Genomic DNA, 26,508 nt, shown 5'->3' on the forward strand with positions numbered 1-26,508 from the left:
GAAAGCTAGTCAAGAATCACTGCTGTGCGGAGAAAAGTCAAGACAGGGCCACGAGCAAGGTGGTATTTTACTTCTAACAGACGCCGCTAGAGCGCGACACCACACTGCTTGTGATCCATCAAGCAATTTACTCGTAGAAAGACCAGTGTCATCATTTTTTAAACAGACATTATACCGCAACAATTTCAGAGTGTAAACATGATTCGCCTTGACCGGAATTCGAACCCAGATCCCTCCATGTCCGGCCGAGTGGTTTGGCCAGTTAAGCTATCGAGGGATCCTCTTAAAGTCTGAAATTTTGATCGAGGGATCCGGGTTCGAATCCCGGTCAAGGCGAATCATGTTTACACTCTGAAATTGTTGCATTCAAATGCATATTAGGGTATGACTCCGTTAAAAGTTACCGTCGCGGCATCTCCCGCAGTTTCTTGGAGCAGACATTATACTTCTGCTTATTTCAATGTATTGATCCTTTGCAACAGTGGTCACTTACGACTCGAAACGTAACGATAAAGTAAACAGTTTTATTTTCCATTTACTGGAAAGAGTACCCGTCGAGTCCTATTTTTTCGTTATAAATGCCTAATGATCACAGCTATTGCAGTTTTAAGTTTTGTAGATTATAAAAGTAGATATTTGTACTGTTAAGGTTATTATCCACTCCGTCAGAATCACCAATCAAGGACAATCATGAGTACTGCCGGAGTGTGTAGTGTATGGTATTATTGCAGCAATGACACGCAATAGGCACACTGATAAGTGCTTCTTATCATTTATCACAGTGGAATTTGACGGAGGCATAAGCAAAATGACTAATCGTAAAATGCTACAAGTTCTAGATGCAGAAGTGCATGCGGCGGAGGGAAGAGAAGTGGATGGAGCCAGGTAAAATGAAGGGGTCGAAAAATGAGGTATAACAGACACTCACGAAAGATGCAAATATTTGGCAAGAAAACCAAAAGTGCCCTCTCACGTGGTACGCACTGACGAACGTGAGATATTATTAGCAGTGTTGTACTCACAATGCTTAATGCACAGGTTCATTGGCTTATGTTAATTGGCTAAGGTCAGTGGCATAAAGTATCCGTCGCTATGGTTACTTCTTTTGGTTATAGAAGCATATTATTTTATAAAGTTTGGCATGATCAAATAACTCCTCACCTTAGCGGCATAATGGAATTCATGCTCGTGAGAATGTGTTATCATATCTTAACTTTCAATCGAACAGTATCACGCGACGGCTTGGAAGTTTTGAGTGTACATTCAATATTTTCTCTGCACATGCAAAGAAACTATAAAATTGCACAACTTTGGAATTGGCCAATAGCGCTATCATTTGTGACCGAGTTTATTAAAGACTGCTCTGTGGAATTTCTTCATGATTATGTAAAAGAAACATTCTCTAATTCCATGGCAAAAATTTCAAAGCGTTATATCATTGAACTTGAACGGGATTCGAAACCGGACCCCAAGAATACCATAAGTGTTTCAGACATTTAGCTATCAAGACGTTCTCTCACATTCCCCGCCACATGCCCTTGCGGTGGTGTGTGGGGTATTATATAGATAATAAAAACAAAATTTTGGCCAATTAGAAACGACTTTTACTTTAAAATTTTTGCGTTGTAATGCGCAATAGCGGAAGACTCTGTTAAAAGTTACGTTCGCGGCATATCCCGCAGTTCCTTTGAATCTGTATTTCCAATTTATTATGCAAAATAAAGTAAATTATGAAATTGAATTATTGCATATTTTTGTTCCATATAATCGGAGTCAATTTATTCGTACTTCCCTGGGAAGAAACATTGGAGTGTATGTCAAGTTTTAGCAGAATCGTAAGCGAGGAAGTGTGGAGAATAATAGGGGATGAAGAGAGTACTTTGAAGATCAAACGGAAAAGAAAAACCAAAAATTAGGCTCCCCTTTGGACACAATGGATTTGTTCTGAGCACAATGGAAGGGACGGCCCCACGAGGAAGGCCAAAGTTCAGCAACGCACACCGAAAATAAAATTGGGCCAGACACGGAAGTGCTACCACGGCGGAGGAGAATTAGCATCGGATGGAAAAGAATGGAGGTCTGCACACAACCAACTTCTGGTTAGTTTGTCGTGCTGAATATTTATTTTGGCATAGATTCAAATCAGATCAAATTTAATATCGGCGGATAAAGGAATTGACCCGCCGATGCGAAGGTATAACTTCATCTCAATCTATATCTGGCCCAATGCACTGCAAAGAGATTTACATGGCAGGACACTGCAGCAAAAATTGCGATTTTTATGCAGGGATTTTCAATAAATAGGGAACCTTTTCTGTACGTATAAGCACTTAATAAGTGGAGGGCCGTAGTCCAAAACCTTCTTCCTAAGAGGTCGGCCTCCTCTGCTACGTCATGGGGAGTATTCTGCAGCACACCAGAGGCTGCCTTCGCCGTCGGGCCTCGCGACTCCCTTTCGCCAAATGCGGAGGATGGCCCGAGCGAGCTTTGACCTGATCTCTTCTCCGTCGTCGGGAGAGAGCTTGAAGTGGCGACGGCACCACCGGGTGCTTCCTATTGCTTCCATGCCAGTGATAGTGACGAATTTTCCCGCATCACATGGGACCACTTCGGCATAGATCCCAAATGCTGTTTTACAATTGAGAAGAATTACTCACCATAATCATACGCATTGATTTCACAAACAAACGATCGGAATGTTTCATTGTTTAATAATGTCTGCTGAAGATGAGATACCTCTGCCACCAAATGTGAAAATAACACCTAGAAGACCGGGCATTGCTCGTTAAACAGGGGCTGACCATATTTATTTACTATCCAAAAAAAATTACATTCGGTTGTGTTAATTCCAGGCCATATTCTATTAATAACTAAAGGTAAATGGAGAAAAGTTGAAACTCAAAAACAAGGCAAACAAAAAATAATTGTTTTATTTTGGTGGAAATTTTCAAAAATATTATTTTGTAATGTTATCTGAAAAACGGTTATGGGCCAACATGCATGAGCCGTCGCTTTTTAATCATTATTATTTCTAACGTGCACTACGCTGCTCACAGTAGTAATATGACATTGCCCTTTCACGTATTTCAATAATAAAAACATACTAGTCCAAATTTTAACGCTTCACGTGCATTCTTTATTTTATGAACGTGTCTACATAATGGTTTCTCTAACTATCCATGCTTAGAAGAATCGTCGTGGAGCCATAGAAATTGAGTCAGTGTGGCATAGGAACAACTGTTACTTTGGTGACATTAATTGATCCAGTCCCCTTTGAGACGAGAAGCAACTTTTTAAAATTACCCGCCCATTGTTAACTGTCCTATCTCTAAGGAGGTGTGCCCGGGCTCCATTGAGAAGGATCTTACGTTGGGAAAACATAAGCGTTTCAGTGCTCTGGTGAAAAACGCATGTTTTGAATAGTCATGAATTCCACTTTATAATAAGGAGGAGTAAACTTAATTTGTAGTGCTATTCGTGTACTGACATCGTTCCCAATGATCTAACGGAGTACAACGGCCTCAATTGTGACATTGAATCCCTAATCTTCTCAGTGAGTGGGTGCTACGAATTACCTCACGGCGCCACTTGTACGCCCAACAACAGATATGAAATGGTGGCGTTGGATTGTGCGGCGGGGACTCCTACTAATCGCCCAGCCTATGTCGAAACATTGATAAGCCAATCGAATTTTTATACGAGTAGTTACCACATTCTTCTGGAAATGTATTTCTCTCAGCACTGCATATTTAGGACTCGTCCTTCATTCCCCGGCATCTGGAAAAAATCACGCCACAGCATTTCGCAAACCAGAGTTGAATCAGTCCTTGAGCTACTTAGCACTCGGGGCAAAAGCTCGATATCACGATGTTTCATTTAGATAACCATTCGATATGGAGAGAAGGAGTACGATAAGAATAGGGTGAGGTAACAACTACTGGCTTCCATGGATGGTGGGACACTTTTTTCTGATTCAATGTCGTAAAATGTGTTTTGGATATGGAAATCAAAGTCCAAAATCTAATCGCGTGATTCGATTACAATTACTAGTGAGAAAAAGATATCACCGATAGTAAGCATGAGATTGCTCGATAAATAATGAAGGTCGGGAGCAGTAGTCGTCTCGGGTTTGCCTTTTTTGCTCAAACCAAAATCAATAATTTTTTCGGAAGCCTCCAGCAGTTATGCTTTGTTGCGGTAGTTCACCTGCTAACGCGTTATTTCCGCTGCACTTGGATGGCGATGGCGTTTCATAGACATGAATGTGAAAAGGTGCACCACAGGAAATCTCAATGAACTCGACGAATACCAAAGGATGATCAACCATGGTTGAATTTCGACTTTTATTGCACGGATTCTACTTCAATGTGATGTTTCTAAACTTTCGCAATTTTCCTCCCTGAATTAACATACCGTTATCGTGGCCTTTTGTCTTCTCCAACAAAAAATACCACCCAGATGTTAACACTACAACCATCATAAATATATTGAATAAATGTACCGCAAAAATCGATTCACCATTTTGTGGATACTTCTAATGACAACGAAGTGGTCTCGGAAATATTCCGCGTAGAATACCTCCGACTCGAATTTGAAGGCACCACGACGCGAAGACGAGATATGACGTTCCCACGATTTCATGAAGCAGAACTAGACAACAGGGAGAGCGATGAGACTCTCCTATGAGTCTTCCTCATACCTATTAATTTTAAATTTCTTCATAGCAATAAACCGCCTCACGGCCCGACGGGTCCCTTTGCTTCAATGACCACGTTTTCGCGCCGTACATAGCTACGCTCCATATCAAAGTTTTTACGAGTCTTTTCTTAATATCCTTACTCAACGTCCCTGTCATTAAAATCCGTTCTCCTTGTGAAAGCCTCTTTGCCTAGCGCAATTCGTCTCCTTACGTCCCTACTACTTTGACCGTGTTGGTCCAAAACACTTCCGAGATACGTCAACTGTTCCACCTGCTCTAGTTTTTGCCCTCCTATTTTAATGCTGAGCTTAGCCTTTTTCTTCCTAAAACATCGCATAACCTTTGTTTTATTAATATTGATTCTCATCCCATACCTGTCGCACTGAATTTCCAATTCACTCAGCAATGCTTGCAGCCCCTTGGCTGACTGACAAACTAAAGCTTGGTCATCAGCAAACCTAACTGATTTTACGGATTCCCCGCCCACTTTAATTCCTACCACCAGTTCTTCCCATGCCTCTTCAATCATTTCCTCCACATATACATTGAACAGCAATTGAGATAATGGGCAACCCTACCTTACACCTCTTCCTAACACTGCCCATCCGGACTCTCGTTTCCCTCCCGCACCTGAGCAGTCTGAGACATGCACAGGTTGCGGATTAGCCTCCTTTCCCTCCAATTTATTCCTATTTTCTGCAATATACTCATTAGTTTTTCCCAATCTACTCAATCAAACGCTTTTCCGAAATCTACGAAACAGGCAAATACCTCCTGGTTGTATTCTATATACCTCTCGATTAATAGTTCATTACTGCAATTGCATCACGCGTACCTCTCCCCTTTCTAAACCCAAACTGATCATCCCCCAAGTAATCATTTGCCCTACTCTCTATCCTTCTGTTTATGATCCTGAGAAGAACTTAAGCTGCGTGGGATATCAAACTTATTGTCCTCGCATGATGAAGCCTTTACCTTTTTCGGATTAGGAACCAAAACTGATCTCACAAAGTCTTCCGGCCAGATTCCTTCCTCATAGAAGCTACGAATGAGCCCATATAGCCTCTTCCTGCCAAATTTTCGTAAGCATTTCAATAGTTCCGCGGGAATGTTATCCACCCCCACGGCCTTATTTAGTTTCATCTCCCTTAATGCCCCTTCTATCTCATCGTCTAGTATGCTTGGACCTAAGGTGTCTTCCTCTACGTCATATTCTTTTTCAATGTCTAACTTTGCTGGTCTAAGTTCTCTACTATACAGTTCTTCTATATACTCTTTCCATCTCTCTTGGATCCTGCCTGAGTCAACTATTATCTTACCCGCCTTATCTCTAATTTTTAGCGTAGCTCTCCCTTTCCTACTTCCCGATAAAGATTTAACTTTGCTGTACAGGGCACCAATTTCACCCTTCCTCTGCAAACTTTCCATATCCTCACACCGCATCTTCCACCATGCTTCTTTTGCTTTATTTGTTGGTCGCCTCAATTTATTGTTTAGTTCTTTGTACTTCATTTTGCCTAACTATGTATTTACATTCTTCCATTTTCTCCTCTCATCCATCTTTGTAATCATCTCATCCGTGATCCATGGTTTCCCTAGTCCTTTTAACGTTAACGGTTCCAATAGTGTCTTTTGCGGCTTTAGACAACCCTTTCTCGATACTTTCCCATTTTTCTTCGCTAGTACTTGGCTCTTTACCATCGTCCATGATTTCCTCTACAGTCTGTTGATACTCCTTTTTTTTTCAATCCATTTAATGCTTCTACATTCCATTTTCTGACCCGCCGCCCCTGCTTCACTTTTTTGAAACGGACCCTACATTTCATAACGTAAATATATATGTATATATATAGGCATAGACATGCCTATGTATATACATGCATAAGTATATATTTACATAATATAATACGTAATCTAACCATATAATTTTCAAATTAAATGCATGCCTTGAATACGTACTACGGTTGGATGTTGCTCTTTTGAGCTAGAACGCTAAACTAGGGGCTTAAAATATTACCACTTCCTCGCATCCAAACTAAATCTCACTAAAGTTCGTCCAAGAGAATTGAGTATGCATGGGAAATATAATTTTTTAGAGAATATTTTAATTTTTATTAATGTTGGTTGTTTGGTATTTTAGTCGGATTTGCGAATGAACAATTTTCTATCACGCATCATAATTGTTTTTCCAGATGTTTGGTCACATTACATGCGTTGAAGAACTGATGTCTCCAATTCGCTTTCTTAAATAGATTATCCGCCACGATGAATGGCAAACGATAAGAGGATCTTGCGGTGGACTTTATACGTGCGATTTCACCAAAATAAGAAATAAAGTCACGATCGACGGTTATGCCCGTTTAGACGAAAATGAGAACATCGAGGACAGGGAATATGAATGCACAATCCACTCCGAGGAGCGGTCAGAACAAATTTAGTCACTGGCCAGTGAGCCCGGGAACTCTTCGCCAAACGTTGCTTCCGAGAACGGGGTCACCCCGAGGGCGTGAGCTCCTGGAGCTTTTTGGAAAAGAGAAGAAAAGACTCGGAAAATAAATGATGATGAAAAAAAAACTAATTAAAGAACGTGGAAATACATGTAAATTATATGCAAAGCTAGAAAGGAAGGTCGTCGACGAATGTTTTATGGTAGAAGAGAAATGAAAAAAGCATCATCAGCTAAAGTTTAATTTTGTATTTGTCAATTTCAAAATAATCAAGATTCGCATTGAAGACGAGGACGTGAGCGAATAAATTAGTTGGAATAGCTAAGGGCTCGATGCTAAGTGTCATGATTCAATACAGGTTGAATTCGCTCCACATTTCCGGAGTAAACTTATTTCAAATATTAACCGATTCAAAAATTCCGTTTTTGTTGAATAACTGAGGTTTACCCGTAGTAGTACATTGAAAATGAGCATCATTATTTTCATTTAATTAATTCATCCCAAATAACTCCTAAAAGAAACCTAAGAGAATACCAATACAAATTGGAGAAAGTAATGAAAAAATTATGAATCTCTACTAAAAATTGCATGATTTGGGAGATAAACTCTGACGGAATCGACGTTTAGTCATGCTAAACTGATCTCGTACAAAATAAAAATTACGTGCCATTCGCGAAGGGTTTCGCAAAGGCTTGAGATCTCATGCCAAAAACGACCGCCGCGAGAGTATAAACGGTACGGTCCCGAGAAGGACAGTGTCATACTCAACCTTCCGACAGGCGATCACCCCTTACGTTGTAATCAATATTCCCAAGAGGAAATAAGGGACAATCCTGCTTTGTCAACGAGACGATCATACTCGGGAAAACGTCAACTAAGGCACTTTTAGCCCTTCGCGGAGATAAGTGGGTGCTTGAAAAAATAATATCACTCTATGACGGGGTGGGGCAAATGTGTACAACTCCTATCCGGATCTGTTTCCAGGTAAGTAACGAGTAGACTTAAGTTTAGCAACATTTTTCGATCCTGGATATTTACCACTTCACGTTGAAAATGAGAGCGCATCAATTTTTTTTGCATTCTGTACGACTGGAAAATATGGCATGCAAACCTGTAGCTCGGACACTAGTCGCAGGAAGCTAGAGCGGGTGCGACCTCGCAAGCAACAATACCGCCATGCCAGGACGTATCCCTCACGACGTAATGTATTTATTACAGTTCTGCGGCTGTTGTAAAAACGTTAATTTTCGAAAAAAGGTTTATGAGAAATAAAAGTAATGTGTCTCGGCACATAGTAGTTACCGAGTCACTGCCCTAGGCACCGTCAGTTAGAGTTATTGACTGATACCGAGGTTTCGCAACTTCCCTGTTACCATACTCCTTTTTAAGGCCACTGAATTTAGCAATGAGAGGTGATTTTCCCGCATGTATTTCTTTTGCCAGATTTTTTCTTAAGTGATTTGCCAATTTGTCAGGGGTGTGGTGTTTTCTCACGATTATTTTTAAGTGCTGAGATACGCTGAGGTACATACACTTCCTAGGTAAGAATTTAATGTCAGAAAAGTCAACAACAGCCACCGCTCTGGCCACCTTAAATTTTTACCTGGGTGGTCCTCCGTTCGTACGGGCCAGCGATACTATTTCTTCCGGAGACATCGCCGACGACCGACGCCAGCGGAGCTCGCGGGAGTGCCCTCGGGAGAGTGCTCCGAGCTAAGAAGAGAGCCGGAATTTGACCAGTGCGGCCCTTCACGACCTCATTGGGATAGGCCTATGCCGCCGTCGCCAAAGTCATTGACGTCACACTGAACCCACCAAGCAAATTACGGAAATTACGGAAACCTAGTGTATCAGTCACAGTGAAGGAATCAAGTGCTACTGAACGCAACTATATTCGACCTTATAATGTACCGTTAAACTGAATGTTAACTCTTTAAGCCATAAATCACTTATAATCGCCGTTTATGTGCAAACCAAACGTTAAGGCTCCCATTGCTCTCAAGACGGAGTTATTAATTTTGAAATGTTAAAAAAAATCGTGGTCTTAATTATTGTGTGCATTGGAACTGTAGTCAACATTCGTATTTATAAACGTTCACGTTAACTTACTTTTGATTTGTAATGATACTTTAGTGCCGTGCTAATTAAGGTGCTCGCTGCCGTGAGTTGTGCTCCCAAGGGCAAAGTGAAGGTCGTTCCGGGAGCACAGCCGTCCAAGCGATCACCCACCGCTGCAGTGCACCAACGCTATTCGTTACCTCAAATTCAAAGTTAACACACTGAAGGAAAATAGTGAACTTACGTTCCCCTCTCGCAAATTTCCTCTCGTCAGTCTAAATTACCCCACTGATGCGGGGGAGGGGGGTGACTACGTTCTAGAACGTCGAATGTGTAGGTTTATACGAATGTGCCATTTTCACATTTTAAATAAAAAATATTATTCATAATGTACAAAACATTGCCTAATAAAGTTCAGAATCTGAGGATCGGAAGAAAGGTAATGGCACACTAAATGACCTGTAAACGGGGGGGTGGGATATTTTTGTTTAATTTTATAACGCTTACCTGAACAAAAGAGGAACTAATCAGAGCGAAGGATAAAACACTATGCGAGTTATGGATTACATGATTAAGTAAAATATCATATTCTATAAGATCTTTGACAATGAGACATTCCAAAGCCCTTTCACTGCACTTTTGTATAGGGAAAAATCTACACAAAATAACGTTTAGGTTCGTTTCTAAATACATTAAGGCAGTCCATTAATGCTATGTCCATTGCTATTTATTCAAAGTAAATGTGACGTCCTTTTTGATTTTATAAAGTTAAGAATCTTAATTAAAAACTCGAAATCACTTATTTAACAATATATCATTCCAAAGGCTGTAACGGTAGGCGTTGGGTGGACGTATGTTAATGAATGCAAGAATGTGTCGCACAAATCATTTGGGACATGGGAAACTCTCCCCGTTTCCGTTCACGAAACAACTTCGAAAGCTGAGGATTTTTCTAGCCTCTACCTCGCAAATATACACATTAAATTATTGAGCGATTGTCCGGACTTGAACTGCTAATGTACTGCATTTTAATAAAATAATTAGGAACACTGTTTAAAAAAAACCCTAGTTATCTCACAGAGTAATGTTTAATTGATTGAATTTCTCTTATTGGCAGGTGTGTAAACTTTTCTACAGAAAGATACGGCTGAAAATTAAACGGTACATATCTATCATATTTTACTTCAGCGGGCGTGGTCCAACGCCACCTAGAATAAGTACCTCACTCATAGTCGCCTACGCCTTACCCACTCATGTTAATCTGCATTAAAATGACGAAATCAGTTATTATCCCTCGAAAGCCACCGAAATCTTACTGAAGACAGTAATTAAAGGAAACGTGGAGGGGAAGAAAGATCTAGGATGAGCTCCCAGAAGTGGGCAATGGAACAGGTCCCTGGGAGGAAGAGCTATGAGGATATTATGAGGCTCGAAGGGAAGGTAGTAATTTTTTGTGCCGCTAAAAACCAAAACTCGAATTGATAACCCAACTTAATGATGACCAATTATTACTGTTACAACGCCGTGTCTCCAATGCGAGATTGATTATTGACCGCTATTCACGACCCAGGCCCAGAGTAATGCTCTCTCCATCAGCAAAAAACCTCTCCCCCGACTAGCCGACCACTCAGTCGAAATCAAAAATTCAAACACAACCTCTACAAATTTTATCCATCGCCACCTCTCCTCGAGCCAACAAATTTCAAATTTAAAAATACTCTTGATAACACAGGAGTTGGATTACGGAATGGCATCCTGTAGCCACCCTCCTGACATGAAGCAAAGTCCGACTGCTTTATTCTTGGATGCGGAGTGCACTTGGGACCGCGGCAGTCAACCCGAAGAATTGACTCGATAGATGAAGATGCGCAACTCATCCCGAACCAAGACCCAAAAGCGCAGAGAAATTAAAGAGTATATACACATATATATATATATATATATATACATACACATATATATACATATACACATACATATATATACATATACACATACATATATATACATATACACATATATATACATATACACATACATATATATACATATACACATACATATATATACATATACACATACATATATATACATATACACATACATATATATACATATACACATACATATATATACATATACACATACATATATATACATATACACATACATATATATACATATACACATACATATATATACATATACACATACATATATATATATATATATATATATATATATATATATATATATATATATATATATGCACACACACATTCACCATTCACATGGAAATAGAAATCAGGGAAAGGGGTAAGAACGCATACAACAGATGAACACGGGAGAGGTGGGGAAGGCGGTATCGAACAGATCACGAGTGCAAAAATATTTCCCTGACCGGGACTTGAACCACGGATACGGATCTTTCGACATACCGAGCCGATGCTTTCCCTTTTTCTTATAACTATTTCCATGTGAAAGAGTATAAGAGGGTTGTCTGAAAACTTTCCGACCTAACAAATATACAATTTTTCTAAAATTTTCTGAGCCGGAAACTTTTCAGACCACCCATGTATGTTTGCCATAGTGTGGGCTTCGTAATTGAACGTGTTTGCGCGCGTATACCTATATCTATGTACATATATATATCACATATGTATACACATATAAACCATAAACAGAGTAATCAACGCGAAGGTCTGTTTGATAGGTGATGGTAGAGTTCACCCAGTACTAAGCCCGACGGCTTGTGAAATTCACACATCAGGGTAGGGAGGCCAGTTCCTTTCCCTGTGCCGGTTATAGTTTTCCAGGTACCCAAAAATTACATAGCAGAGCAAAAATCACATAGGAGGGCAAAAACTAGAGCAGGTAGAACAGTTTACGTATCTCGGATAGTGTTTTGGACCAACACGGTCAAAGTAGTAGGGACGTGAGGAGAAGAACTGCGCTAGGCAAAGAGGCTTTCACAAGGAGGAGGGAGTTGATGACGGGGACGTTGAGTAAGGATGTTAAGAAAAGACTCGTGAAAACTTTGATATGGAGCGTAGCTATGTACGGCGCGGAAACGTGGTCATTGAAGGAGGAGGATAGACGTAGACCGGAGGCTTTTGAAATGTGGGTGTGGAGAAGAATGGAGAAGGTGAAATGGACAGAGAAGAAAACAAACGAGGAAGTACTTGGCATGGTGGGCGAAGAGAGGGGTTTGTTAGGAGCAATCCTATGGAGGCAGGAAAAGTGGATGAAGGGTGTTTTGACCGGCAGCGGGATGTTGAAGACTGTGATTGAGGGGAGATGTTGGACGGGATGAAGGGAGGAAGAAGGTACTCAGAGCTGAAGAGGGACCTGATGTAAAGTAGGACGTTGTGTTTTGCTAGGGGTCACAAATTATTTAATTAGTAATTATGTCCATCCAAAAACCTACCTTAACCGGTAGATTACCTAATAATATATATATATATATATATATATATATATATATATATATATATATATATATATATATATATATATACTCATATATACAGAAACATATATAAGGAAAAGGGATAGGAACACGTATAAAGGACGAACACAATAGAGGTGGGGAAGGCGGAATCGAACGGATCACAAGAGTAAAAATATTTCCTCAACCGGGACTCGAACACCGGATCTTTCCACTTGCCGGGCGGATGCTCTTAACCACTTGAGCTATCGAGGATATGTAATTTACCCTGAGATCCGTGGGTCTTATATGTCGCCAAGCGCCCCGATTCTTTAGGCAAGAGATGGCGTCAGGGGGCTGTTTCACCCACCAAAGGAGAAATAGACAATACACAAGAGGAAAGGACAGAGGTTAGAATTCATACAACATCATACAGGAAAAGAACAGTGCGTTTCGTGGCACGCATAGCCAGAAGAAAGAAATGAGCCACATTGGCCAAATACACATTCAAACACGAAATCCCGCCAAACGGCGAATAAATACTCATATATACAGAAACATATATAAGGAAAAGGGATAGGAACACGTATAAAGGACGAACACAATAGAGGTGGGGAAGGCGGAATCGGAATATATATATATATATATATATATATATATATATATATATATATATATATATATATATATATGTGTGTGTATGTATGTATACACATACACACACACGCACACAGACAAAAGTGTTGAAAATTATCATTAAGCAGCCTAACTCCATACATTCACACAAAAATCTGTTTCACTTTAAATGTTGACGCCAACTTCCGCTGTAAAACATCGAAGAATGTCATTATATTCTGCCAATGACGTAAATTAAGCATGCAATATGTTTCACTATGAAGGAATTACTTACGGAAATTGAGATGTGTCAGTTGCATTGATCATAATTAAATTAATAAATTTTGTTTGAAAAATTACATTTTTTTAATTAGCCAAGGAAGAATAAAGAATGCTAATCAGAATTAGAAGCGTACTCGTCAGCACCTCGCAGCCACTATTCAACTATGTCGTCCACGCCATTTCCGTTCCGTGTTTTCTCATCAAAGACGCCAATGCGTAATCGCAACGGAGCGGCCGAAGAAACGCTGACGCATTGGTGCGGGCCACGCTCGAGAGAAAACACGACCAAAGTTACCATTTAAAGGCATAGTCGGATATCGGCTAACTGGCGCTATCTATAGCTAGAACAAGAGCCAAGTGTCGCCGAGGCTTTCTTAGGCCACGATGGTATTCGTAAGAAGGAAATGGTTGAAAACTGACTCGATAGCTTGACTTATTATACAGACAGCCGGTTTCTATTTCCGTAGCAGGTATTTTAGCTCAATCATGTGCGCTGTAGGTTAAATAATTGTACATGACAATCCATTTGAACAATTCATCACGTTAGTTTTCGGATTTTATTCGAATAATAGTCGAGTCGATCGTGCATCAGTCGAGCAGAGGCAACATTCTCAGCAGATGAGATTAGCGACATGGTATTCAGAGAAAACGACCTAACTTTAATGATCTGTCCAAGTCATTACCTTTGGCCAGTTTCTCCAGAGAGTGTTCAACAAATACAAAAGCGTACCGCACTCAACCACCCATGCTCCTGGTGTACAAATAGGCGACAAAATAATATCTCGGAATTATTATGCCGAACATATATCAAAACATTTCAACAAATAAATCGTCGCACAGTTCATTATATTTTCAAAGATATCAAATTTACTCAATCACTATAGCCTTTATTCTTAGCATTGAGGAACATCTGTATTATGGCAGACCAAAACCTAGCGATCTGGCAGTATTAGAGAATACAATTTTTAGTAGTGTTATGTTCTTCACGACAGAAAGACCGCAATAAATCGAGGGCCTCACGGATTTGGAAAAAGTAGGCCACAAAGGTGTCTTTTTATTCACGAATGCTAAGGTCGATGCGGTATTTTTAGATTTCCAGTAAACCTTCAACATGGCCCCTCTCAACCAAATGAAATACGGACTTAATTTTCAAGATCCCAATGTGGGAATGGACTGTTCTATTCCCACTGTAAATAAAACGGAATAAAAAAAGCAATTGTCAGAAGGTGAAGGCGTGACTTCTGGGATACCTCCGCTATTCAGAATAAAAGTTATCATTGAAGTTCCTGAATGAGCAGAACGTGTGTGGGTATGTGTTTGTATATATATATATATATATATATATATATATATATATATATACATATATATATATATACATATATATATATATACATATATATATATATACATATATATATATACATATATATATATACATATATATATATATACATATATATATACATACATATATATATACATATATATATATATACATATATATATATACATATATATATATACATATATATATATACATATATATATATACATATATATATATACATATATATATATACATATATATATATATATATATACATATATATATATACATATATATATATATACATACATACATACATACACATATGTATACATACATACATATATAAATATATATACATACATACATACATACATATGTATGTATGTATGTACACACACAAACAGTGCTACTCAACTCATTTCCTTCTTTTAGAAAGTTTCATCTTGAATGTTATGGTTGGAATTTAACTAGAATGCAGTTTTGAGTTCGCCAGCACAACAAATCGTTTGGAATACGACAATATTTCTCTCTAATAAGAAAAGTGCACCGATCACGTTGCACATTCTGTTCATTTATCTCCGAGGATTTCCGGATAAATCAGTCCACGGCTAATTAGTAATATCCCGAAATGAAAAACTCACACGTTGGTTACCCTATTGAAGGCGTAAAAGATAGGCATCGCAGAAGCGAGATGGGCAGCGTGAATGACGTATTCCACGAGTTCCAACCTGTTTTATTATTGATATTCGAAGAGAGAGAGCGAGCCGGAGGGTCGCAGTGAGCACCTCATCTGCTTTTATGATTTGCCCTCGAATCTTCCCGCTGAGCTCCTCTCGGGACGGATTTGGATCTCCGCGCAAACAAGCTCTGTGGATAAAACGGCATTATTTTGGAGCTCTTTATTGATGCCGGAGAGAAAACTTAAATCGATCTGAATTAACTCGCCTTCGAATTGGTTAAACTATATAGTCAACTCCCAGAAGAAAGCAACAAATCGAATTTCCCGAGAAAGTAGGGAGAGATGAAGACTTTTGGGCCACGAACCTGATGTCAAATAAGTCGGAGAAGTGGAGAAGAATCGTTGACAATTTCAATGGCACGTAAATCGGGAGGAATCCTCCGATTAGAAACATTTTGGCCAAGGAGAAAGTTGGAGTGGAGGGAAGAATACATATTTTGCCATTTGCGCACAGTTGCATACGTATTTGGCTTGGGGGAAGGAGGGGAATCGAGAGATTTGAATCGCACTAGTGGATCTGGAGAAACTAATCATTTGTGTGAGGAAGGCATGGCGCGTATTCCGAGGGGAAGTGTTTCAATGATACGCCGGAGCATTATTCGGCCAGAGAGAACGAACAAAGTCCGCATCATGGAGACGAAGTGCTCGTAATTAAACGTGTAATCGACCGCGAAGAAGCAAAAATAGAGATGAAAGTATATTTCATCAAAGCATTTTCTCACTGTGTTCTCATCGTGGAGATGGAGAGGACGCCGAGCAGAATCAAAGGAAACGCCTCAAGACGGCGCTTGCACCGAGAAAGCGCCCCCCCCCCCCCCCCAACGCAGCATTAGTGTGGGAGGACTCAAAAGATAAGAAAAGTGGCCTGGTTTACTTGGTCAAGGTGATCACAATTAGGGCCCTAAAATTTAAATTAGCATACGGCTGCCGGGAATATGGCAAAACAAATGTAAACTAGACATCCATAGAATTAATGAGACTTCTGTTGCTTGGGATGCTGAATAACAAGCACAGGAGGAAACAAAAGAGTAATGCTAGCATTGCATAAGGTAAGTAGCCTTTTACTAAATAAATAATTTTCTCAGAGAACACAAAATATATGTAGAAATCACGAATCATTGTACGAAAAAAGCTCATGGAATGCAGTATCCCCGTGGAGGCGAGACGTGGACTACAACAAGGATAGATATTAAACTATGAAAATTCAATGACGATCAAATGAACGATTAAGATGGTAAAGGGGGTATTCAGAGAGCATGGGAATTTCGATTCCTAGAGAGCTCGTGAAAAAGAACAAGATTTAAAGAAGCATGCGTCATATATTTTTATTCAAGATAACTGACCAAAGTTTGCACTGTGACGAAAAGGGATATGGGAGAACTACAAAGGAAGGGATTGGCGGTGAGAGGCAAATGAAGGCAGGGGCGTAGCGCACGAAGGCAGGGGCGTAGGGTACGAAGGCCGAGACGAGGACTGAGTAGACAGTCGAACCTAGACAATTTCAGGATCAGATAGGGACGATATTGATAACAAAGCTCACACTTCCTACTTCCCAGTCTTAAGAGAGCGCAAATAAATAGAGGCACCACTCCAAATGATATTTCCCTTTTATAACCGTCTCTTTTTTTGTATTTGGTAAACTAACATTTTACCTAGATGGGAGTTACCAAGTCTTTCGATTAATTTCATACAATATTTCAATTAATTAGCAAAAATATCGATGCTAATTTAAAAAAAAGCTGGATTGAATTGCAGCAGGTGTAAAACGTCAGCATTCAGCGAGTGAACTGCACATAAATTGCCATAATTCCAGCAGGGACTGTGTGGGCGAAAAATACACATACAAAGATGAGGGAACTAATTTCATGCACGTGTAAGTAAGTGAAGTACAGGAAAGATTAAAGAAAAATGCAATAAGGAAAACGGTGATGCTTGGCTCCAAAGCTATGTAATTAAGGCAACATGCAGAGCAGTAAGTATTTTGAGAGGAGGATTTGGAAAAAGATGGAGAAAATAATTTGAATTTTCGTTGAAGAGAAACGACTGACTATTTTGGTTTACCGATCCATTCGCGTGGAAGCACACGCATTTCTTTTCAAACGCCCAATATAGGAGTGTCTTGATAAACCGTTTTGAGTCACCAGAGTACTTTATACTTATTTAATGATTAAAGAAGTGAGGTCCCTCGGATGGAATCCAAGGTCTCCCACCTTACTGTGTTCTGTCCAAGCTCGCAAAGCAATTGAGTCCCGCCTGGAAGAGCAGCTGAAACACTTATCTGGACGAATGCTCAGATTGGTTTTCTGCAGAAAAAGTTGCCAAGACACTCACGTTCAAGAACCCTTACCGCTCAAGTGTGGTATCGACTAAAATGCCGCAAATATTTCATCTCACCGGAAGCTTTTTTTTACACGTTCAATTTTTTATTCAATATTTCTTGCCGCCTGAAAAATATATCTTCACTCAATTATTTTCGCTAAATGATGCAGTTTTGGAGCTTTTAATGGAATGGCATGAGTATGCCATTCTATTTAAATGCCATATTGTTACGTGCAATTTTATTAAAACTGCGTTTTATGTCCAAGGCAGGGGTGATCATTTAAAAATTGCTGTTAAATTCTTGAAGCCTTTCTTAGTTTGAAATAAATAACTAGATAGGAACTTCATATGGATCTTTAATACCTTTAGGACGTCAGCATTACAAATATACGGAATAAAATATTTTAAAAAGAAAGCTCACCTACCTGTATTATCGACAATCTTATCATAAATTTATTTATTGGTTACTCAATGACAATTTATCATTCTCATTTCATACGAAGGCTTTTCAGTTAATTAAACGAAACTTTTCAGATTCTAATTAATTATTCCACAGGTTAGAAAGCGATTTCATTTCATATATAATAAATAGGATCCCTGCACACAATTCTATGAGAACTCAAGTTGCTTGGTCCTTGGATTAGAAAGCAAAAATATCGTTCAGACTACGGACAACTTGACGGTATCACATTCTCGGTGAGAGTTCATTCTGTCAAGATATTACAGGCCAGGAACCAATTGCGTGCTACTCCGAGAGGAAATTCGTTGTAATAAATCCAGCTAATCTTGTTTGAAAGGCTCGAGAGAGCCCACCTTCCCATTCCATCCAGCGTTCGTCCTCCCGTCCCCTCCTCTTGATACCTCTGCTCAGCTCCCTCTTTCCCCAAGGAAGGTGGTCTGGCCACCGAAAACTTGAACTACGTGTCAGTGTCCTTTTGCACGTGTTTCTCTATGTTTTTTGGCTAGCACTATCTCGCTCCTTCGTTTTGATTATTATTCACAACCGTGAAACCGTCGCACAATATATGCGAATACACAGGGAGCGAAAAGGGGGATGAATCACGGGCGGTGGCGCGATGCGTCCCCCGAGATCCCGTTGGGGATGGGGGGAAATGGGGAAAGTGCGTCCGTCTAGGATGCGAGCCGGGGACCTCTCGGCGGAGGACCAGCCCCGGCGGAGGGGAGAAGACGCAGCCGACGCATCGCTGGAAATCGAAACTTGCGGCATTAATTGGCCGTGTGACCTTTGCACCCCGCTGCGCTATTTTCAAAGTGGGGAGTTATGTGGCCAGCTCTCGGGTAGAAGGCGTTCGCGGTTGACGGACTGGCACAAACCGGGCGTGCTCGCGATCAATTGCCAGTGCCATTTCCTCCCGAGGAACGTACCCATTAATTTGTTTACACAGGAGGGCCAAGTTCGTCGCCTTCGCTCCGTCCAACTCTTGTGTCAGTCAATATGGTCACTCAACACCTCGAGTCGCATGCGCCGTAGCGTGGGGGGGGGAGTGACTGTGGTGTACGTCAATCTATTTTGAAGGACCTATTCCCTTCACTTGGATTATGAAACTTATCAGTACTTAAACCTTTTTTCGACTATTGCGTGGGTGGGGTATGTTTGGTGTGGAATCACCGCCTCGGAAAAACCATACGTGGTCGGGAGCGCCACGCAGTTGCAGATGCACGGATTAACTTCAGCTGTTTCTGCTTTGAACACTGTCACATCAACAATTAGGTCCAACGTAGGTCCAATTTAAGTCCAACACAATGTGATATTTAAATGTCGAAATGAAACTATAAATGTCTCCTATTTGGCCGGTTCTTTTCCACGGAGGAGAGCATTATGCTATTGTCCACAGATTTGAATTCCCAGTAAGAATTGATCATTGGGTAAAAACCTTTGCCAAAGGCTTGGAACGCGGATATCCATGTTTTTTTCGTCCAAAAGGTGAAGTAGCCACTCAGGCATGCTGGCGTTTCGGCCTATTGGTATAAAATATTTAGCCCATTATTATATCACCGGCGACCCCTCACCCCACCAGGAAACGTTCTAGGCCCGAGTCAGCCATGCGCAGCGAGCAGTCACGAGGGTACGTGGCAGGGGGTGCGAGGAAGACCCATCAACTGTGGGGTGAGCACGAAACGATACCATATGTTTGCTCGAGAAAAAATTGTCGTGGCAGCATTGAAAGAAGGAATAGTTAATACACGTCGATAAGTCACCCTTCGGCAATAAAATCATTAATTCCGAGACGATATAACATATTTTACTCGAAAAATCGTCGCTGGATCCAAGCGTATAGCATAGCATAAGGAAATAAGCATAAGGAAAGAACGACGCGAAATAAAAAGGCCTCTCCCCTCTCTCACAGCACCGCTAGACGTGGCCGCCGACAAGGGGCTTAGGAGGGCGAGAGAAACGCGATTTAAGGGAATAGAATTATTTCAGAGAGGGGTGGGAAGTGCGCATGTGCCGCCCGAGGATCAGGAGATGTCTGTGACGTCACGCGAGGGCAAGCGCGTGCCGTGGAGGCCCAGCGCCGTGCACCTGCCCCCCCCCCCTCTGACGCCCGACACCTTGATTCGAGTCGGGGGTGAAAGGTGTACGACACAAAGCGGCGGAAAAGGCACGGCGTGGAACAGGCATAGCATCGCCCACCGTCGACGAGAGCCCCCTAAATCTTCCTCCGCTCATTTACTTTATCCAAAAATAAAAAATAACCGGCACGGATCCGAGGACCTAAGAGGCGAGCCAATCGCAGCGATGCACGGCTCTCCCCGTGAGATGGAAACCATTGGCGCAGCCACGCACTTCGCCTCCGCCCTCTCATCTCCTCAAAAACATTCCAAAGTTCGGTTGGCATCCGTACGAGTAAACATGTAGGCGAATGAGGGAGAACGGAGCGAGCGCCGCGTTTGCTGACTCAAAACACGTGACCAACAGGAATTATACAATGCTTCGAGTGCAGCATGAAGACGAGAAAATGACCGCGACGGACGCACCTTTGGGCAACCCAATCTCTTCCCCCTTCGGCCGAATGCGTCGCGCGCGGGTCAATCGGAAACTCTCCATTCCGCACACGGGGGACGAATCTCAGGGGGTCTTCCATTCCATTACATCGCCACATCTCCCTGCCAATAAAAAACCTGCCGCGGCCGGCGTCTCGATTTTGACGCGACCGGCAACCCTCGCGCCGTCTCGACCTCACGATCGTGACAAAAGCATGCTCTCTTCCCTCGTCGTAAAGACGCGGATTCAGGAAATTTCCCTTGGACCTCCCGCTTCATATCAATCTTTTCCGCAAAAATCAATGCACTCCCCCCGGCACGCCGGGAACCCGTCCCGGCAATATTGCTACTCGTGCACACACACGCGAATCGTTTCCCGCACGGAGGCTTCGCGAATCGGAGAGATGAGATGTTCCGAAGAAAAGAATCTCGTTGCAAATCGGGGACAAATGGACACGAGCGGAATACTCACTGATGTTGGATGCGTCCATTTCTCCGGTTACAGCCGTCGGGAGGAGACCAGGATATCCATTCAAAGTGACACGCGCACACGACACGGATGGGCGCCGGGAAATGCGACTCGAGCAGGCCCGGAGGATACCATGTGGTTCTACGAGCGATGGTTTCGACCGCGGGGCGGTCCACAGCGTGACAAGCGGTCCGCCGACACGGGTCCACACTCGTATGCACCGCTGCCCCCCCAAACAATCACACTCCACCGCCGCACTTCACACACAAGCACGTTTCCTGCCTCGCCCGCTCAGTCTTTAAGCCGTCGCCGGTGGAGACTACCCCTCCGCCCCCTCCTTGCCCTATGCACCCTTTCGCGCTTCCCCGCCCCGACCCCCCTCCCTATTCCCCCCCCGCGCCCCCTCTCCCTCCGCGCTCTTCGATCCACTAGCATGTGACGTCACTTCTCCGGTCCCTTATCCGACGGCGACCTGCAGTGGCGCTCTTCGTTACGTCACCAAACGGTTCGGGCGCAAACTCGAGCCGGGTCGATATGGTCGCTACCCCCGAAAGCCGCTCTTTCCCTACGCTCATTTCCTATTCTCCGCCGAGTAGTTTCGTGCAATGCGCCCGCCCGCCGTCAGCTGCCGCGGCGAAGGACACACGCCCGGCCCGGGTGCGAAAGGCGGTCCGCGTTTCCGACGCCGTGAACCCGGCCTCGGCCAGTCATTGCCGAACCCTGCCCTCCGCCTCCCGGTGATGGCCCCTGCCCGACACCCCCTGGGTGGCGATCCCGAGGCCGAAGGCGACCGCGGGCGTTCCGCCGATCTTTCCCATTTGACGGCAGCGGTTTGGGGGGAGGGAGCGAATCGATTATTTTCCTCCGTCCAAGCGAAGGGGTCGCATTTCTTTTCCCCCGATGGAATCGAACCTTTGTTGTTTCAGGTTGACGGAATAGCAATTGCAATGCAAGAGGACGACGCAAAAGTAACTATTCCGCTGTTATAAAAACGCTGCGCTAAAATATTCAATGAACTAAGGTCGACAGCTTATCACTGCACTGTTCACTCGTATTGCGGATGAATTCAACCGGATAGAGTTGAAACACATTTCGAACGCATAGAAACCGATTTTTGATTCACCTGTTCAATTTAAGGTCGTTAGAGTACAAATTTCATTCTTGACTCACGTTAATATTTTTTACGCGTAATCAGCCGGCGTTCAAATTAACCATCTTACTGGTAAGATTACAGTATCTGTCGGGTGAGAAATCCACCTTCTGCAATAGCTCTCAAGTAAAAAGTTGATTATCAATACGACGTGGTGACAACATCGCACCAAAAAAATGTCGTTTTTTACAATTCAATTCTAGTGTCGAATACCTGAATGCGTCATATTCGCTGGGAAGTGAGCGTTTCAAAGCAAGCCGTGCGGAAAGTTTCGAAATTCCGACTTAGTCTGTCTGGTCGTTGATCTGCCAGTCTAAATGCACAAAGGTTGAGAGTTCGAGTCCCGGCTCTGGCATGGGGATTTGCGCAATTGCGGTTCGATCTCAAAAACCCGACGAGAGGCTGAATGTATGGCTAGCGGGATCCCAGTTGTACACAGGCTTATCTAATCGGCTAAAGGCTTGATGTTACTTCGGAGGGCACTTGGACAAATACAAACGTGGTCAGGACGCACAACCGCAAGAGAGACATGATGAAATACGCAAGTCAAAGCTCCACGAGACAAAAACTATGATTTCTATAAATCCCTCGCCTTCTCTTTGTCCGGACTTCTCCAGAAAAGGGACTCCCTCCAGGTGAATAATCGGACCCTGGAGAATTCTCTCGCATAATGTGGCCGTTAAATCTAAAAGAAAAGACGCTCAGTCTAAAATCCAAATTCGAGCGCTGAAAAGAATATTAGTCTTTTATTTCACCTTAAAAAAAGAATATTGTGTCATATTATTACCAGCTAAAAAAATATACGGAATAAATATACGGAATAAAAAAATATTCTTTCGAGTACGCATCTCTCTGCTACTCCCTCTGTCCCTTGTAAACCAATAAAGCAATTGTTTTACCTTGAAAATGATGTAGTACATCGGAACTGGCCGTGAATATTTTGTATTTGAAGGATAATTGTAGTAGTCTTCATCTCTGATATTAAAGAAATTTTAAATTTCAATTAAATTTAAAAGCTTCACAATATTCTTGCATAGAGAAATACTGTTAAATAAATAAATAATTTAATTATTTTAAAGCCGAGGTGTCACTCGCGGGGCGATGGTGGTTAAATGTCCGAATGATTGGGCAGTCTCCTACGAAACTGAGATGGCAGGTAATACCACACAAAGACAATAATTTTAACAGTTATTACTGATTAACCTTAATGATCCTTCTATTCAACAGAACAAGTTTAAAAGAGTCATTAAAATAGATGAAGATTAACAAAATGAAAACAAATATCACGAGATTTTCGAGAAGTAGGAAAGCCTAAGTTAAATATTAAGCAGGGTAAGTCAGAGAAAGTCAAGCAGTCTAAGAATTTAGATATGTATCTTTAAGAGGAATGAGCTAGTGGAGGCCTCAAGAAGAGAATTGCATTTGCGAAAATAGGCTTAAGAAGAAGAGTAATAATTAGGTATGGGGTGCGTCAAGTAAAAAAGTAAATCAAAGACTAGTTAAAACCATATGAAGCGTAGTGATTGATGTATTTCAAACCTGGTCATTGAAGCAAAAGAATGAGCGTTTTCTGGAGGCTTTCCAGATGTTGGTGTAGCGGGGAATGAAGAAAAAACGTTGGACAGAGATGGAGAGAAACATTGGGGTTTAAAATTGGATGGGCGGTGAGAATTTACTGGAGGAATTCTGAAAAAGGAAGAAAGTGGGTGGAGAGCATGGCGAACAGTATAAGAGGTCATGATAAAAGGGAGAGTGGTAGTTAAGTAGGGTGAGGGCAGAAAAGTAATAGGCTTTTTGTGCAGGATGAAGCCAGGTAGAAGTTACGAAAAATTGAATAAGGGCAATTTATGGCAAAGAGGAGAAAGTCCTCGCCATAGCAATCATTAAAGGGCATCCGAAACCTACCGATAAGAGATTGAATGTCTTGCATGAAGTGAAATTGGAAAGGCTATTATTATCTCGGTAAATAATGTTAGGCAAATAAAATAAAATATTCCCTTCCAAAATAAAATAAAATATTCCCTTCCAGGGTTGGTACCGTCAAAAAAATCCTAGTTTAAGACTGTGACGAAGAATTAACTCCCGTCTATTCTGATTTTTCCAAATATCCATTTCTTTAACAAACATTGTCTTTTCATGTAACATCTTCACTTCTTCATATATTCTCTCTTCATTAAATCTGAGGATACCGACAAAACAATTCCCACCCCGGTGGTAAGACGAGAATCCATGGAATCTGTTCTAGCTCATTGTCCAGTATTAAAATTGACGCAGCCGGCCAAGTTTGGTAATCATGGTTATCATAGATGATTTGGCATACTTGCAATCACAGCGCATAATTTTTCCAAGTTGCATATTTTATTTTTAATTTGCGCATTGCTTTGATGTTCAAACGGAATCAAATGATGCCGAAGTCTACGCATCGCCCCTTGCTATTCGTCGACTCGTGGGAAGTCACTGGAGGTTACCACCCTTTCCTTTCACTCCGCTCGCAATTTCTGCCAAAAGGATACGATAAGTAAGTACAGCACAACCAACAGTTTTTTGTAACTCCTCAAATAATATTTGAACAGGTAAGAGTAATGTTGAATTTTTACTTTTAAATAAGTTTTCTTTTACATAAGTTATTGGACCTCTCCCCGGACTACAACCTTGACGTGGTGGAAAGGCTTGGGCGTTCCGATGACCCCTAGAGCTGTGCTGGCGGGAGTAATAATAATTGCTCCTGGTAGGGTCACCCATGCCAGATAGGTCCAAGTTTAGGAGCCAGACGAAAGGTAGTCCACGCAGCGTCTGTTCCTCAGTGAGGCGGCTGCAATGGCGTCTGACCCCAGTGGGGCGGCCAGTAAGTGATGGTGTCACGTTAAAAACACTATTGAGGAATGCAACGGGAAACCACCTCAATTATCATTCCCAAGATTTACATGATGGAAAAAACAGAGATTTTGAGTCCTGGAAACTACGGGGCTCGGCCCAATCGGCCGTGTGTCGTGCCCGGCAGCGGGGTCGGTAAGGCTTCCGCGGTCGTCATCCCTTGCAAGGGAAAACCAGCAGCAGCAGGTTAGAAGACGCGGGGGAAGAAGACCAAATTAGTTAGAATAGGAACGTGGAATGTTAGGATAATGATGAGTACAGGGAAATTGGAGAATGTTACGCGAGAGATGGAAAGGGGAAATATAGATATTTTAGGCCTATGCGAGGTGAGATGGAAGGATAGCAGGGATTACTGGAGTGATCAGTATAGAATAATAGACAGCGGCGGGGACGAGAGCCAACAAGGGGTTACCATAGTATTACATAAAGAGGTAGGAAGAAGCGTAGTCAACATAGAGCAGGTAACGGATATATTATTAATAGTAGAGATAAAAGCAGAACCGACGAACTTGGTTATTATTCAGGTATACATTCCACCGAGCAACCATAAGGAAGAAGAGGTCGACAAGATATACGATCAGTTAGAGGACATAATCGCGTGTGTTCCTGCAGGGAAATATTTGATAGTGATGTGGGATTGGAATGCCACGGTAGGCGAAGGAAGAGATGGTGACGAGGTCGGGGACTACGATTCAGGCCCGAGGAATAACCGCTGGGAGAAAGCAGTTGAGTTCAGCAGGAGACAGGGGTTAATCATCACCAACAATTAGCTTAGACACCACAAAAGACGCAGATATACATGGAAAATTCCAGGTGACTCAGAAAGGTATCAGCTAGATTATATCCTGGTTAGACACAGGTTTAGGAACAGTGTGATAAATTCGCATAGCTTCCCGGGAGCGGATGCGGACTCTGACCACAATTTAGTTGTTATGAAATGTACCGTCCCTTTCAAGAAGATAAGGCAGGGGCGGCGGGTCAGAAAATGGAATGTAGAAGCATGAAATGGTATGAAAAGGAAGGAATACAAACAGGCGGTAGAGGAAATCGCGGAGGATGGTAAAGATCTAAGTACTATCGAAGAAAAATT

The 26,508-nt window shown here is 41.9% G+C and overlaps 1 protein-coding gene across 1 annotated transcript in view; it reads right to left on the reverse strand.

The window, feature by feature from the left end:
- The window catches only part of LOC139689389 (long-chain-fatty-acid--CoA ligase 5), a 184,537-nt gene extending 162,883 nt beyond the window's left edge, over positions 1-21,654 (reverse strand). Inside the window, exon 1 of the mRNA XM_071586482.1 lies at positions 21,398-21,654. Within this exon, the coding sequence (XP_071442583.1) occupies positions 21,398-21,416 (19 nt within the window). The 5' untranslated portion in view covers positions 21,417-21,654. The remainder of the gene's footprint in view (positions 1-21,397) is intronic.
- Positions 21,655-26,508: the final 4,854 nt, after the last annotated feature.

Source organism: Hetaerina americana, unplaced genomic scaffold (assembly GCF_022747635.1).
Source record: "Hetaerina americana unplaced genomic scaffold, ioHetAmer1.1.p SCAF_23, whole genome shotgun sequence".
In the NCBI taxonomy this organism is placed as follows: domain Eukaryota; kingdom Metazoa; phylum Arthropoda; class Insecta; order Odonata; family Calopterygidae; genus Hetaerina; species Hetaerina americana.